This window comes from Trachypithecus francoisi, unplaced genomic scaffold (assembly GCF_009764315.1).
Source record: "Trachypithecus francoisi isolate TF-2019V2 unplaced genomic scaffold, Tfra_2.0 Lachesis_group18, whole genome shotgun sequence".
NCBI lineage: Eukaryota > Metazoa > Chordata > Mammalia > Primates > Cercopithecidae > Trachypithecus > Trachypithecus francoisi.
The window spans coordinates 71,759,198-71,772,353 of NW_022681463.1; the positions used below are offsets into that span (position 1 = coordinate 71,759,198).

The following is a 13,156-nucleotide window of genomic DNA, read 5'->3' on the forward strand; positions in this document are numbered from 1 at the left end:
AAATGAGCACACCTAATACTCAGATCTTGGTTTCTAAATACCACCCTCTTTCCCCTTAAGAAACCAAGGGTTCCAGGAGAAAGAGCTGACCACAGGTCTGGAGCAAGGAATGCAAAAGGTGAACACCTGGATCATCCTGTGCAAGAAAACAAAGGACACTAGACTGACCAAGAAAAATAGAAAGATGATTCAAATTACTAGAATTATATGGCATTGCAAGGAGCCCAGAATGGCCAAAACAATTTGAAAAAAAAAAAAAAAGAACAAAATAGCAAAACTACTTCCCAAGTACAAAATTTATTAAAAAACAATCGTAATCCAGACAGTCTGGTGGAGCACAAGGATAAGACAGAAAGATGAATGGAATAAACTTGAGAGTCCAAAAACAAAACAAAACAAAAAGCCGTTAATCTATGGTTAACTGATTTTCAACAAGGGTGCCAAGACCATTCAATAGACAAATAATAGCCTTTTCAATAAATGATGCTGGAACAACTGGATAGCCACATGCAGAAGAATGAAACTGGACCCCTACTTCACATCATATACAAAAATTAACTCAAAATGGATTAAAGACCTAAATGTGAAAGCTAAAACTATAAAACTCAATAAAGCTGTTAAAAAAAAAAAAAACGTACTGAGAGACTACAGTCAAATGGACAGAGGAGCCAGCGTGAAGGGGCTGCCACTGTCCAAATTTGGGACAACTATGAGCATCGAAATGAATAATGATGGCTGGGCATGGCAGTTCATACCTATAATCCCAGCATTTTGGGAGGCCAAGGTGGGCAGATCACTTGAGCCCAGAACTTTGAGACCAGCCTGAACAACACGGCAAGATCCCATTTCTACAAAAGAATGCAAAAAATTAGCTGGGTGTAGTGGCACACGCCTGTAATCCCAGTTACTCAGGAGGCTGAGGTGGAGGATTGCGTGGGCCTGGGAAGTCAAGGCACTGCATTCCAGCCTGGGCAACAGAGTCAGACCCTGTCTCAAAAAATAATAATAATAATAATAACAATGATGATAACAGATTAAAATACAATGACTTTTTAAAAAAATCTAATAGTCTATAATGCTATATGAAGCAGGGGTGGGGAGAAGAAAGGGATGAAGAAAGGGAAATTAATTCTTTACAGCAGACTGCCAACTAATAAAGGTAGAAGAAATGGCAGATGTGAAAAATGACCATTTTACTGTCTCCCAATGTAATAATTGGTTCAGGCAAGAATCATCAATGGATGCTAAAACCACTGACTGAAAAGATTTGGGGGAACTCAAATAATCCATCCTATAATTATTTATTAATTGCAAGTAAAGAAAAACTATATATTTTTATAATGAAGAGAGCTAGCAATCACCACTTTAACCAATAGTGGAACAACCTGACATTATCTGCCTTTGATATAATGAAGTAAGAAGTACACATCAGCTATGCAGTATTCTTGAGGGAAAAAAAAGTTTAACTTGAATCTAAGCAAGAAGAAACAATCAGACAAATCCATAATGTGACATATTCTACAATAAAACTGTCCTGGTCCCTTGAAAAAAGTCAATGTCATAAAAACAAAAGACAAAACAAAAGGGGGGAAGGAAGGAGTGTGGATTTGAATTAAAGATATTACGGTGCATAAAACCCAAATGCAACATGATAACCTTGACTGGATCCCACTTTTTAAAATTTTTTGTCCAATTATAAAAGACACCTGGGCCAGGAGTGGTGGCTCACATCTAAAATCACAGCACTTTGGGAGGCTGAGGTGGCTGGATCACTTGAGGCTGGTCTCAAGAGTTCAAGACCAGCCTGGCCAACATGGTGAAACCCCATCTCTACTAAAAATACAAAAATTAGCCAGCCATGGTGGCAGGCGCCTTTAATTCCAGCTACTTGGTAGGTTAAGACAGGAGAATCGCTTGAACCTGGGAGGCGGAAGTTGCAGTGAGCCACGATGGCGCCACTGCACTTCCAGCCTGAGTGAAAACGGTGAAACTATATATCAAAAAAAAAAAAAAAAATACAGACATCTGAAGGACAAATGGGGAAATTTCAATATGGACTATATATAAATAATAATATTGAATTAATGTTAATTTCCTTAAATACAAAAATGATACTGTGGTTATATGAACAACTGTCGTTATTCTTACAAGAATAAGAACTGAAGTACTTAGCAATGAGGAGTCATGATGTCTGCAACTTTCAAATGGCTCAGCAACACACACACACAAAGAGATAAAGTAAATGTGATGAAATATTAACAACTGGTGAATCTGAAAAACAAGTTCTAGATTCAACTGGATACTTGATGATATTAAGGAACTACACTGATTTTAGGTGTGACAATTATATTATGGTTGTGTTAAAAATAAAAATGCCCTTAAACTTTTTAGAGTTACCTACTGAAGGTTTTTTTTCAATTTTGTTATTGTTGTTTTGCATATTTAACCTCTTGACTTGATTATCTTTGCTCATTGGTTTCTGCTACTTAGAAGGAGTAACCCAGAATCTATAACCTTCAGGAGTGTAAAGTTATATTCCGTCCCGCTTAGCCTTCAGTGGTCACACTTTTCTGTTGTTGTTGTTGAGACAGGATCTGGCTCTGTCACCCAGGCCGGAGGGCAGTGGCGTGATCTCGGCTCCCTGAAACCTCCACCTCCCGGGCTCAAGTAATCTTCCCATCTCAGCCTCCTGAGTAGCTGGGATCACAGAGGCACACCACAACACCTGGCTAATTTTTGTATTTTTAGTAGAGATGGGGTTTCTCGCCATGTTGCCCAGGCTGGTCTCGAACTCCTGAGATCAAGTGATCCTCCCGCCTCAGCCTCTCAAAGTGCTGTGATTACAGGTGTGAGCCACTATTCCCGGCCTAGTTCTATTTACTAATTGAAATCATGTTTGGAATTTGCTTTAAAATAATTAATGGGGGTGAAACAGAGTACAAAAAGTCTAGCCATGTTAAACCGAAGGTAATGGTACCTAAGAGTTCATCATATTACAGTTTCTACTTTTGCTTATATTTGAAAATTTCCATTAAAAAAGTTCTAATTCTGTTTTAATACTAATATCTTAGGCATTATTTAAAGTCTGTCCAGAACTCAAAGAAAATGAAGACATATATGGAATTGAAAGATCAGGAAGATAAACCCAAGTCTTCAAACCATAACTGGACACTTGCACGGTATAATTTGAGGAGATGGCCTCCAGGGTTTTTATGAGAGCATGACACATGGTTACATTGTCACCATCAACCTGGTGGCTCCTACATTATCAACCTTCTTCTATGCCACTTACTCAAAAAAAAAGAGAAATCACAGGGATCACTAATTCAATTTTAAAACTGAGAATGTGGCCGGGCGCGGTGGCTCAAGCCTGTAATCCCAGCACTTTGGGAGGCCGAGACGGGCGGATCATGAGGTCAGGAGATCGAGACCATCCTGGCTAACACCGTGAAACCCCGTCTCTACTAAAAAATACAAAAAACTAGCCAGGCGACGTGGCGGGCGCCTGTAGTCCCAGCTACTCGGGAGGCTGAGGCAGGAGAATGGCATAAAACCCGGGAGGCGGAGCTTGCAGTGAGCTGAGATCCGGCCACTGCACTCCAGCCTGGGCGGCAGAGCGAGACTTTTGTCTCAAAAAAAAAAAAAAAAAAAAAACTGAGAATGTGTATTTCCTGCCAATGGGAAGAGAATGGAATAGAATGTTTATAAAACATAACTTAAAGGAAAGACAACCTAACAAATTATTTTTAATTCTTTTAAATGTTATCTCCCTTAATTTTTATAGCATGCTTATCTTGATTTTACATTTTGAGGAAGAATTAAAAAGAAAAATCCCATTTTAACTAGTAAAAAACACGTAGGCTAGGCACAGTGACTAACGCCTGTAATCCCAGCACTTGGCAGGCCGAGGCAGGTGGATCACTTGAGCTCAGGAATTCGAGACCAGCCTGGGCAACGTGGGGAGACCCTGTCTCTATTTTAATGTATAAATTTTTTAAAAAATAAATAAATAAAACATCTAAAAACTGTGTGGGGGCAAACGGGAGATCAAGTAAGGAGATCCTACCTCCATCATTACTAACTTATCGGGATATGCCAGATCTCCAGGAGCTGGTTTATAGCCCGTGATGTCCGTCTGAATATAGATGTGGGTTCGGTAGACGAGCCGCTCCTGTACATCTTCTAACATCTGCTTGACTCCAGCTGCAAATGCCCCCAGTTGCTCGGCTGATAAAAAAGTGCAATCATCCATTCTTTTAGATTGAGGAAAACACTTTCTTTTAAACAAGGAAAGATATTACTAAATTGTTCAGAAACAGTATGAACCACTTTTGCTTCAGAGGCTGTGGTTGCATTCTATTTCAGTATGACTTAATGAGCTGGGAAAAGTTTAACAAACGTCTTTCAATTTCCTCAACTTTAAAACTGGGCGGTACTCTATTAAATTAATTATATTATTAATATGAATAATAAAATCTGAATTTTAAGAGTGCTTTGCTCTTTAAAAGTTATTTCGTATAGCTTCAGACCAAGACTAAGAAATTGCTAAGGTAGCTTATTAACTGGGCTATCATCAACCCCATTTCACAAATAAATTGAGTACCACAGATATTAAATGACTTAACATTTTCACAGAGGCAAGTAAAAAGTATGAACTTATACAGCATTTCTTTATTTTTAAGATGCCATCAGCAAGGCGCAGTGGCTCATGCCTATAATCCCAGCATTTTGGGAGGCTGAGGCAGGCAGATAACTTGAGCCCAGGAGTTCAAGATTGGCCAGCCTGAGCAACATGGCAAAACTCCGTCTCCATAAAAATACAAAAAATTAGCCAGGCGTGGTGGTGCGCATCTGTAGTCTCAGCTAGTTGGGAGGCTGAGGTGGGAATCACCGGAGCCCGGGAAGTTGAGGCTGCAGTGAGCTGTGATCATGCCACTGCACTCCAGCCTGGGCAATAGAGTAAGACCCTATCTCAAAAATAATAAATAAATTAAAAAGAAAAGATGCCATCAATTTTAAGACACACTAGTAATCCTGTAACGGCCTTCCAAAAGATAGGGGGTTAAAGATAACACATAATCACATTAGGCCAGGCACAGTGGCTCATGTCTGTAATCCCAGCACTTTGGGAGGCCCAGGTGGGATGATCACTTGAGTCCAGGAGTTCGAGCCCAGCCTAGGCAACACAGTGAGACCCCCCATCTCTATTAAAAAAAAAAAAAAAAAAAAAAGAGGCCAGGCACAGTGGCTAATGCCCATAATCCCAGCACTTTGGGAGGCCGAGGCAGGCAGATCATGAGGTTAAGAGATCAAGACCATCCTGGCCAACATGGTGAAACCCCATCTCTACTAAAAATACAAAAATTAGTTGGGCATGGTGGTGCATACCTGTAGTCCCAGGTACTCGTGAGGCTGAGGCAGGAGAATCATTTGAACCCAGGAGGCGGAGACTGCAGTGAGCCAAGATTGCGCCACTGCACAGAGCGAGACTCCGTCTCAAAAAAAAAAGAAAAGAAAACAAATTCACATTAATTTTGGCTAGGTGCAGTGGCTCACACCTGTAATCCCAGCACTTTGGGAGGCCAAGGAGGGCAGATTTTGAGTCCAGGAGCTCAAGACTGGCCTGGGCAACATGGCAAAACCCCCTCTCTACAAAAGAAATATAAAAATAGCTGGGCATGGTGGCATGCACCTGTAGTCTCAGTTCCTCAAGAGACTGAGGTGGGAGGATCACCTGACCCCAGGAGGCAGAGGTTGTAGTGAGCCGAGATCGTACCACTGCACTCCAGCCTGGGTGACAAGAGTAAGACCCCCAACTCAAAAACCAAAACAAAACAAAACAAAAATATTAATTTTAAAATCAGAAGCAATAAAAAATTTAGAAGCAGTAAAATGTGAGAAAATCAATGAGTTACATGCAATTGAGTAACTTTGGAAGAGTAACAAATTCAGTGTCTCAGTGAAAGCCAAAGTGAGGACAAATTCTGCGAGTAGAATAATTACTTGAAGGGTATTTTGTTTTTGTTTTTGTTTTTGAGACAGAGTCTTGCTGTTGTTGCCTGGGCTGGAGTGTAATGGCGCAATCTCGGCTCACTGCAACCTCCCCCTCCCAGGTTCCAGCAATTCTCCTGCCTCAGCCTCCCGAGTAATTGAGATCATAGGTGCCTGCTACCACGTCTAGCTAATGTTTGTATTTTTAGTAGAGACAGGGTTTCATGACGTTGGCCAGCCTGTTCTCGAACTCCTGACCTAAGGTGATCCACCCACCTCGGCCTCCCAAAGTGCTGGGATTACAGGCGTGAGCCACCATGCCCGGCCTAAAGGGTATTTTTTAAAGGTACCTAGGTACTATTAGGAAAATCATGTTCTCCATGACAATCAAATCAAATATTGAAGAATGTATCAGATGGATAAAGTAGAGCTATTCCAGAGAACTGCTTTTCTTTATTTGTAATTTCAAAACAGATGAACTATTATTATGAATACACACAAAAACAATTCCTGTTTTTTAATCAAAAGTATACGATATATTCAATTATTTATTTATGTATTTTGTATTCTGGTAACAGTGTGCTAGAAATGCCTAACCCAAAAGTGATGATGTGTTCTCTCTGGATTCCAGATGCCAGAAAGAAAACTGGCTATAATTATTTTATTACTAATTTTACCCAGATTTTCAGATTCTTTCCCTATCTGATTGCGTCTTTAGTGACAGAATAAGGTGAACTTCATTCAAGAAGGGGCAAGCCATCAAGCCAAGCTTCAAAAATATTAAATTTATGTATTTAGTGGAGTGAGGGAAGAAGAACCTATTTTTTTTTTCAAATTCATTGAGCCAGTGATAGAACTTAAAATGATCATTTCTACTCATTTACCATTGTTCTGCACATGATCTTCAAGCACCTCATTTTTAAGAATCCCACAAAGTTCCGACAGAGTCTCTAAGTGAATAACATGAATGATCAATGGCCTGAAGACATCATACAATGACACACACAGTTTCTCCAAAAGCTCACTAAAATGAAAGAATAAAACATGGCTATTAGTAGTAGTTTTTTCAGGATTTTCTAATAGTTTAGAAAGCCTCATTGATTTCTTCCAGTCGATAAGAACAATAAGTATCTACTGGAAAACAGTATCTGAGGACATTACAGAATGATAAGGGAAAAGCTGAAAGTAATTCTAGAAACTGTTTTTGCTTCAAAAGCTCGGAATCGGAATCAAGCAATCCACAGCAGTCAATTCAAAGTAGCTGCCCCCAAAGTCAAACTATTACAACTTTTATCTATTTCAGCAATAATTTTCTATATGTCCTTTCAAAACCAATAAAAATGACCAATAAAAATTAAGTCAGAAGACTTAATTACCTTTTATATTCTACTTCACTATGAATCAAATGGTAATTTTTCCCCCCAGGAAAGACAAATTTAAAATTATTGAATACTTATAGACTTAGATAAACAAAATTCAAAGTACTTTGGTCATACACCAAGTATTTTGAGAAATTTTAAACATTTAAAAACTTAAGTTGTCTATATGCGTCATACTGTCAATGGTACTCGTTTATACACAGTATTTCATCAAAAGTGATCACTTCAACTAAAACCATAATATACTTTTCCTCATTACAAGAGTCATAAGCTTTGAATATTTGTAAGAGTCAGAAGAGTGAACATGAAGAAACCAAAAGTGACTAACAGTGGATCTGAAAGACATTTTGAAAAAAATAAAGAAAAGGTTATTAAATAGTATCTGTATTTTTAAATCTTTCATTAGTTAGAATCACAGAATTTTTTAACTAGAAGGAATTATTGTACTTAATGGAGATAAAGGGATCTAGATCCCAAGGCTATAGAATTCTGTATAGATTTCTTCCTATCACACTGTAATATCTAAATAATTACATTACAAATACAAAAGCATGTAAGTTGCACTTTTAAGAAAATATCTGTCCCACCCAACGATATTTTGTTCACAGACACACACAAGTTAAAACACTCTCCAGCTAACGATAGAATACTCCTATAATATACTGATTCATTATGGTTATTAGCAAGTTAAATTTTATGAACAAGAGTTAGATTCCATGTCCACCTACTCTAATTTTGACGTTGGTTTTGTGAAAAATTCATTGTAAAGTTGGTGTTCATCCTGGCAGACATGAACCATGAAGGCACAGCCACTACGAACCTGTAGTAAACAAACACACACCACCTACAGTTAAAGACACACAACATTTCTGATGTTTATGAAATAAAGCCTATACTTTATCTTCAGAGATTACACATATATACTCTTAAAACAACTTACTGAATAACAGAAAATGGTTGGTTTTCGACAGATTACTGCATAACAGGATTATAGGTGATTTTTATTTTCTTAATGCTTTAGTTTCTAAACTTTTCATAATAAACACAAATTACTTTTCTAGTTCAAAAGTATTTCAAAAAAGAGTACTTACGCATTTTTTATAGTATGAATTAAAATTACACTAAACAAAAAAGCACTTCTGCAGCAAAAGCTAAGCTAAAAGGCCGGGCGCGGTGGCTCAAGCCTGTAATCCTAGCACTTTGGGAGGCCGAGACGGGCGGATCACGAGGTCAGGAGATCGAGACCATCCTGACTAACACGGTGAAACCCCGTCTCTACTAAAAACTACAAAAAACTAGCCGGGCGAGGTGGCGGCGCCTGTAGTCCCAGCTACTCGGGAGGCTGAGGCAGGAGAATGGCGTGAACCCAGGAGGCGGAGCTTGCAGTGAGCTGAGATCCGGCCACAGCACTCCAGCCTGGGTGACAGCGCGAGACTCCGTCTCAAAAAAAAAAAAAAAAAAAAAGCTAAGCTAAATTGTTAATATAAATCTACAAACTTTGAAACTTCAGTTTTCAAGAACAATACTTATTTGTGAATCTTCTTATCTCAAAAAATAAGAATATTTTGCAAAGGTGAATAGGCTAATTACCAAACTAGATTTGTCATAACTAAACACATGCTTTTTTAGTTCACTGTGGACACCAAAACTTATTTAACCAAGTATAGTTTCTAGAATATCAACATAACTCAGAGGAAGATTTAACATTAAACCAAAACAAGTAGAAACTTACCAAGGCACAATGATCTCTATTATTTTGGCTGGTTAACTCTGCAACAGTGCAAGCAATACTAGGGCCCAAAAGGAGCTCCCGCTGATCAAGGTAACACTGGTGTATATCATTTAGCAGTTGTTGGTATCTGACAGAAAGCAAATGAGATTACACTTTTCATTTCAAATATGTAAATTAAATTTCATCTTAAATCCCAGCGTAGGTTGCCAAACCTCTTTTAAAGCTATAACGGTCACCTCTCATTTGTCCACATTAATTATTTAATACTGGAAATACAGACATAAAACAAAAGCAAATCATAATGAACTGTGACGCCATAAAGAAGGATTTCTTTTCCAAGAATAGGGACCCCACATCTGCCCAAATAAGAAGGAAATCCGGGCCGGGCGCGGTGGCTCAAGCCTGTAATCCCAGCACTTTGGGAGGCCAAGACGGGCGGATCACGAGGTCAGGAGATCGAGACCATCCTGGCTAACATGGTGAAACCCCGTCTCTACTAAAAATACAAAAAACTAGCCGGGCGAGGTGGCGGGCGCCTGTAGTCCCAGCTACTCGGGAGGCTGAGGCAGGAGTATGGTGTAAACCCGGGAGGCGGAGCTTGCAGTGAGCCGAGATTGCGCCACTGCACTCCAGTCTGGGCGACAGAGCGAGACTCTGCCTCAAAAAAAAAAAAAAAAAAATAAGAAGGAAATCCTAGTACGGGAAAAACTGCTGTCATGTAAACTTGCTAAGTCTGTGACCTTGCTCCCCAAAATAACTTGTATGTTACAAGAACAAGCTGGAAGGCAACTGCTCATAAAATATCAGAGATAAAACCAGATTTGGAAAAACAGTACTACAAGATGAAGGTTCATGTGGAGATCAGATTAACTTCTAGGTACTCACTCAGGTATTTTTTCAGACCGCAGTTCTATTTGTTCAATAAGAGTCTGCAAAGTAAGAAAAAATGCATTAAAAAACCATCTCTGTTATATTATCCATTACTTTCTGATTATAATATTAATTGTATCACATACTCAGAAAAACTGTAAATATAAAAAAGTCAAAAATCATAAAAATCACTTATAATACCAAAAAATAATCACAGCATTTCAGTATATTTTCTTCCAGTTTTATATCCACAGTTCTGTATTTTTCTTTTTAAGCAAAACTGGAATTATACTACATATTCTGCTTTATAATTCGTTTTTTAAAAATTAACATTATTTCATAAACATTTTCCTATCATTAAATACTTTTCAATACTAGATGAAAATGTATAGAAGGCCTTAGCATAGTACCTTGGTGCCTAGTCAACACTCAGTGAATCATTATAAGCGTGATTTAAAATATTATGCTAAAGGCCTACATAATATCCCATTTCTACTGATATCTAGGTTGTTTGCAGAGAATCAGAGGCCATTTGTGAAGAGCCTTGAGCGAAACTAGAGGGTTCCAGCACCCGCTCCTTAGTAGCTGTTTGAGCCCAGGCAAGCTGGTTCACTTCTGAGATTCCACTCCCTACTGTATAAAACTGGTATAACAGCACCTGCCTCCCAGGTGGGGACCCCAAAACACCGGGTCAAAAGAGGTATGTATTTTTAGGGGCTTTTGATCTATTCTTCTAAAATGTTTTTTAGAAAATAATCCAATTACATTCCTATCAGTACTATTGCCTGTCTCATAAATCCTCAGAAGCACTGACCTTAATCTGCCAATTAATGACAGACAAAAGTCAGCCAGCCCTAACTTGCATATATTTTCCACACGTTCTGTGAGTAATCTGGTCATTTTTTATTAGATATTCATCTTTCTTTAGTTCACTTAGAATATATTATTTTGGTAATGTTATAGAGTAAAAAGCTTACTATTTTTTCAAATATTTAGCAAATCTTCCCAATACCAATCTACACCCACCCATGTAGAAAATTCCAGTCCTTCCTTTTTTATTTGGGATGTTTCTTTATATATTAAGTACTACAACATTCATTCCAACGATCTGTCAGTGAATGCTTGAATCAATGACACTGTATTTTTCAAAATTTTCTTCTTTAGTCTTATCTATTTACCAGAGAAAGTTTAGAATCATGCAAAAAAAACAATCCATTGGAATTTTTGCTAGTACATTCTAACCAACATATTACTCTGGGAGAAACTGACATTTTAAAAATTAAATCACCCCAACCAGGAAGAAGATGGGCTTACCATTTATTCAGCCTTTTATAATTTTCTGTCTAGTTTTGTCATTTTCTTCATCCTTGTATTTCTGTTAAGGTTACTGCTAGGTAAGTATTTTATGCTTTTTGTCACTGATATAAATGGGACCCCATCACATATATTAATTTGTTACTAATGGTATGTAGGAAAGCTACTGATAACTATATAATCATTTTATAACCACCCACCACACTGAGCCCTCTTATCTATACCATTTCTTTTCTAATCAAATTTTTATCATTAGTATTTGGCTAACAAGAAAAAGCAATCAATCAGGCACAATCTAAATCTCATGCCATCAATTGACATCCAGTTATACATCTGTTAGACATCTAGGTTGTACACATATTCTACATATATATTCTATCAACAAAACTAAGTTTCTCCCATTTCAAAAAAATATTCCTTTAAACTGGCTGGCTTCTTTTTTTTTTTTTGAGACAGGGTCTCACTTTGTCACCCAGGCTAGAGTGCAGTGTGCTATCTTGGCTCACTGCAGCCTTGACTTCCAGGGTTCAAGCAATCCTCCCACCTCAGCCTCCCAAGTAGCGAGACCACAGGTGCACACCACAATGTCCAGCTAATTTTGTATTTTTGGTACAGACAGGGTTTCGCCATGTTGCCCAGGCTGGTCTTGAACTCCTAAACTCAAAGGATCTGCCCTCCTTGGCCTCCCAATGTACTAGGATTGCAGGTGTGAGCCACTGCACCCAGCCATCAACTGGCTGACTTTCAAGAGAGAAACAAGCAAGGAAGTGAAGTCAGTCAGCAAAAGTAGATTATTATTTCTAGAAACTTCACAATGAGTAGAAAGAATATATATGCACCAGCTTCAATTAAATGTATCTCAGATATGTTATAAAATATATACTGATCTTTGCCCCCTCCATGCTATCAATTAATCAAAATAAATACATCGTGGATTCCTGCTATGTAGAATGAATAAGGCACATACCCAACCTCATGAAATATCCTACCAATGCATTAATTCACCCCCTAATCTCACCTGGATTACTGCAGAATCTTCCTTAGTAATGAGGCCTCCCTGTCTCAAATCTCTCTTCACCATAATCCATTTTTTATACTGCATCCTTAATCTTTTTTATTAATACATAATTGTACATATTTATGGGGTACATATGATATTTTGATACATGGATACAATGTGTTATGATCAAATCAGTGTGTTTAGAGTATCCACCACCTCAAACATCTATTATTTCTTTGTGCTGGAAAAATTTCAAATCTTCCCTTTTAGCTATTTTGAAATATACAATAAATTGTTAACTATAGTTATCTTACTACACTACTGAACACCAGAACTTATTTCTTCTATTAAATTGTACATTTATACCCATTAACCAACCTCTCCACCTCCCCTCCACCCAACCCGTCCCAACCTCTGGTATCTACCATTCTACTCTCCATCTCCACAAGACCAACTTTTTTAGTTCCCACATATGAGTGAAAACATATGGTATTTGTCTTTCTGTGCCTGGTTTATTTAACTAACATAATGACCTCTAGTTCCATTCATGTTGCTGCAAATGACAGGATTTCATTTTTTGTTACAGGTGAATAGTATCTTATTGTTTATATATACCACATTTTCTTTATCCATTCATCCACTGATTGACACTTAGGTTGATTTCACATCTTTACTATTGCAAATAGTGCTGCAATCAACACAGGTATCCCATTGATATACTGATTTCCTTGCCTTTGGATAAATACCCAGTAGAGTGATTGCTGGATAGTATGATAACTCTATTTTTAGCTTTTTGAGAAATCTTCGTACTGTTTTCCATAATAGCTGTAGTAATTTACATTCCCACCAACAGTGTATAAGAATTTCCTT

The 13,156-nt window shown here is 38.0% G+C and overlaps 1 protein-coding gene across 1 annotated transcript in view; it reads right to left on the reverse strand.

Moving 5' to 3' along the window:
- Positions 1-13,156, reverse strand: part of COG3 (component of oligomeric golgi complex 3) — a 73,457-nt gene that overhangs the window by 38,476 nt on the left and 21,825 nt on the right. Inside the window, exons 9-13 of the mRNA XM_033176967.1 lie at positions 9,988-10,031; positions 9,103-9,229; positions 8,099-8,190; positions 6,876-7,015; positions 4,067-4,227 (exon numbers count right to left, since the gene is read on the reverse strand). Of these exons, the coding sequence (XP_033032858.1) occupies positions 4,067-4,227; positions 6,876-7,015; positions 8,099-8,190; positions 9,103-9,229; positions 9,988-10,031 (564 nt within the window). The remainder of the gene's footprint in view (positions 1-4,066; positions 4,228-6,875; positions 7,016-8,098; positions 8,191-9,102; positions 9,230-9,987; positions 10,032-13,156) is intronic.